The sequence below is a fragment of the Gymnoscopelus microlampas genome (assembly GCF_963454915.1).
Source record: "Gymnoscopelus microlampas genome assembly, chromosome: 13".
NCBI lineage: Eukaryota > Metazoa > Chordata > Actinopteri > Myctophiformes > Myctophidae > Gymnoscopelus > Gymnoscopelus microlampas.
In genome coordinates, this window is record NC_139950.1 from 46,730,431 (window position 1) to 46,732,930 (window position 2,500).

The 2,500-nt window shown below is 45.9% G+C and overlaps 1 protein-coding gene across 3 annotated transcripts in view; it reads left to right on the forward strand.

Moving 5' to 3' along the window:
• Positions 1–2,500, forward strand: part of cdh11 (cadherin 11, type 2, OB-cadherin (osteoblast)) — a 118,656-nt gene that overhangs the window by 107,995 nt on the left and 8,161 nt on the right. For all 3 annotated transcript variants that reach the window (XM_084075659.1, XM_084075661.1, XM_084075660.1), the window contains 2 exons: positions 828–949; positions 1,924–2,041. In XM_084075659.1, the coding sequence (XP_083931785.1) occupies positions 828–949; positions 1,924–2,041 (240 nt within the window). The remainder of the gene's footprint in view (positions 1–827; positions 950–1,923; positions 2,042–2,500) is intronic.

Here is a 2,500-nt window from a genome sequence, read left to right on the forward strand (position 1 = left end):
TGTGTCTGCGTGTGTGTGTGTGTGTGTGTGTGTGTGTGTGTGTGTGTGTGTGTGTACAGAGCGTGTCATTATGTTGTTGTGGTCCAGGCGTGCGCTGCTCATACAACACCCTGGCAAACAACAACACGCTAACTTTAGTTCCGCCCAGCGGCAGAATGAGGCGGCGGTGCGTTGGGGAACCTTTGGAAACAACAACCAGTAAACTCATAGTGTGTAGCGGACCGCACACTGTGTGTGTGTGTGTGTGTGTGTGTGTGTGTGTGTGCGCACGCGCGTGCGTGCGTGTGTGTGCGCGTGTGTGCTGACTGGGTGGCAAACAGCTGGAAATTGTTCTTGTTTGTCGCCCTGCCGGTCAGACACACACACACACACACACACACACACGGTCTCGCCCCCTCACTCTCTTTCGCTCTGTCTCTCTTGCTCTGCTTTCAACTCTCTTTGTTGCCTTTTCCCTCTCTCTCCGTCTCTCTCTCCGTCTCTCTCTCCGTCTCTCTCTCTGTCTCTCTCTCTCTCTCTCTGAATGGTTCATCCGTTCACTCACACAAACAAACACAAACACACACACACACACACACACACACACACACACACACACACACACACACACACACACACACACACACACACACACACAGTGTCCACTAGCACAGACCAAACACTCACTATAATGTTTACATCCTGTCTCTCTGTGTGTGTTTTGTCTCTATTTCAGGAGGAGGAAATGCAGCAATGTCAAATATAATGTTAGCTTTGTGTATCTCACTGTCTCTCACTGTGTGTGCGTGTGAATGCGTGCGTGCATGTGTGTGTGTGTGTGTGTTCAGGAGGACACCACCAGGACACCAAAGTGCGCGTCAGCATCAAAGTGAAAGACGTGAACGACAACGCACCGGAGTTCGCCACAAACTACGAAGTCTTCATATGTGAAAGTATCCAGCCAGGAAAGGTTTGTGTGTGCGTGTGCGTGTGCGTGTGTGCGTGCATGCGTGTGTGTGTGTGGGTGTGCAATTTTATGGGGGGGAGGTATATGCAGAATATATGCAGCGTATATGCCATATGCAGGTTCATATATTTGCATATATGTGGATATATAGAAAATAAATGTCTCTTCTAATTTCTAATTTCGTATATATCACATATATTATAAACACATATATGTTGCATATATAAAAACATATATGTTCATATATTTTCTTTGCCCCCCCTGGTGGCAGAGGCAAAAATAGCCTGTGTGTATGGGCATATACTGATGACATCAGGGATCTCCATATACGGGCATAAAAGGGATAAGGACTGACACATACAGATATCTCCATATATGGGCATAAAGGGACAGACAGGTACAGGTACTCTGACTGAGCCATGAGGGCTTAACCTCTAGAATGATTAGAATGTTAGAGTTCATGTGTTCATGTTCTGAACACAGTGCTTATATTCCATCAAGCTATTCACACCCAATGGAATTTTCAATAGAAAACATAGCTCTGTGCCCCAGGGGGATAGCGCCCCCTAGTGGCAGTGATGTCACACTTCAGTTCTCTACAAGCTAAAGCTAAAGCACATTTATTGGGCCGTCATTGTTGTCAGTCAGAAAAGCTTGTACCTCCATCTATAGAATGACCTACAGTACTACTGTTACACATTCATAACGCACACAATGTACACAAACACACCACATGTGTACACACACAATGTACACAAACACACACCACATGTACACACACATCATACACATTACTGGACCACTTGTTGAATGAACGACCTGCTAGACTTGAATGAAACACAAACACCATTACAATGTAAGAGACATTTTCTATTCTTGTGCGTCGTGTGTGTGTGTGTGTGTGTGTGTGTGTGTGTGTGTGTGTGTGTGTGTGTGTGTGTGTGTGTGTGTGTGTGTGTGTGTGTGTGTGTGTGTAGATCATAGGCACAGTGAGTGCGGTGGACAGAGATGAAATGTCTCACAGGCAACACTTCACCTTCAGCCTCCCGCCTGAGATCGCTCACAACCAGAACTTCTCCCTCCAAGACAACAGAGGTACACACACACACACACACACACACACACACACACACACACACACACACACACACACACACACACACACACACACACACACACACACACACACACACACACACACACACACACACACACACACACACACACAGAGCAAGCTACACAGATGTGATTAATTCCGTCAGATTGAATGGGAATCACCTTAGTTTGGTTGGCAGTAACATTAGTATGGTGGTGTCATAATGAAGAAATCAATAAGGAACGTTTGGTGGAAGTGATAGGAAGAACGTTATGACTTGGGAGCATGTTAGGAACCTTTACAGTAAGGATGTAGTGAGGAACCTTTACAGTAAGGATGTAGTGAGGAACCTTTACAGTAAGGATGCAGTGAAGACATTCATCTTGCAACAGAGATGGAGACGCCAATCAAAGACTCACACTCGAGTCACACTCCAGTCACCATATACGTGACTCGAG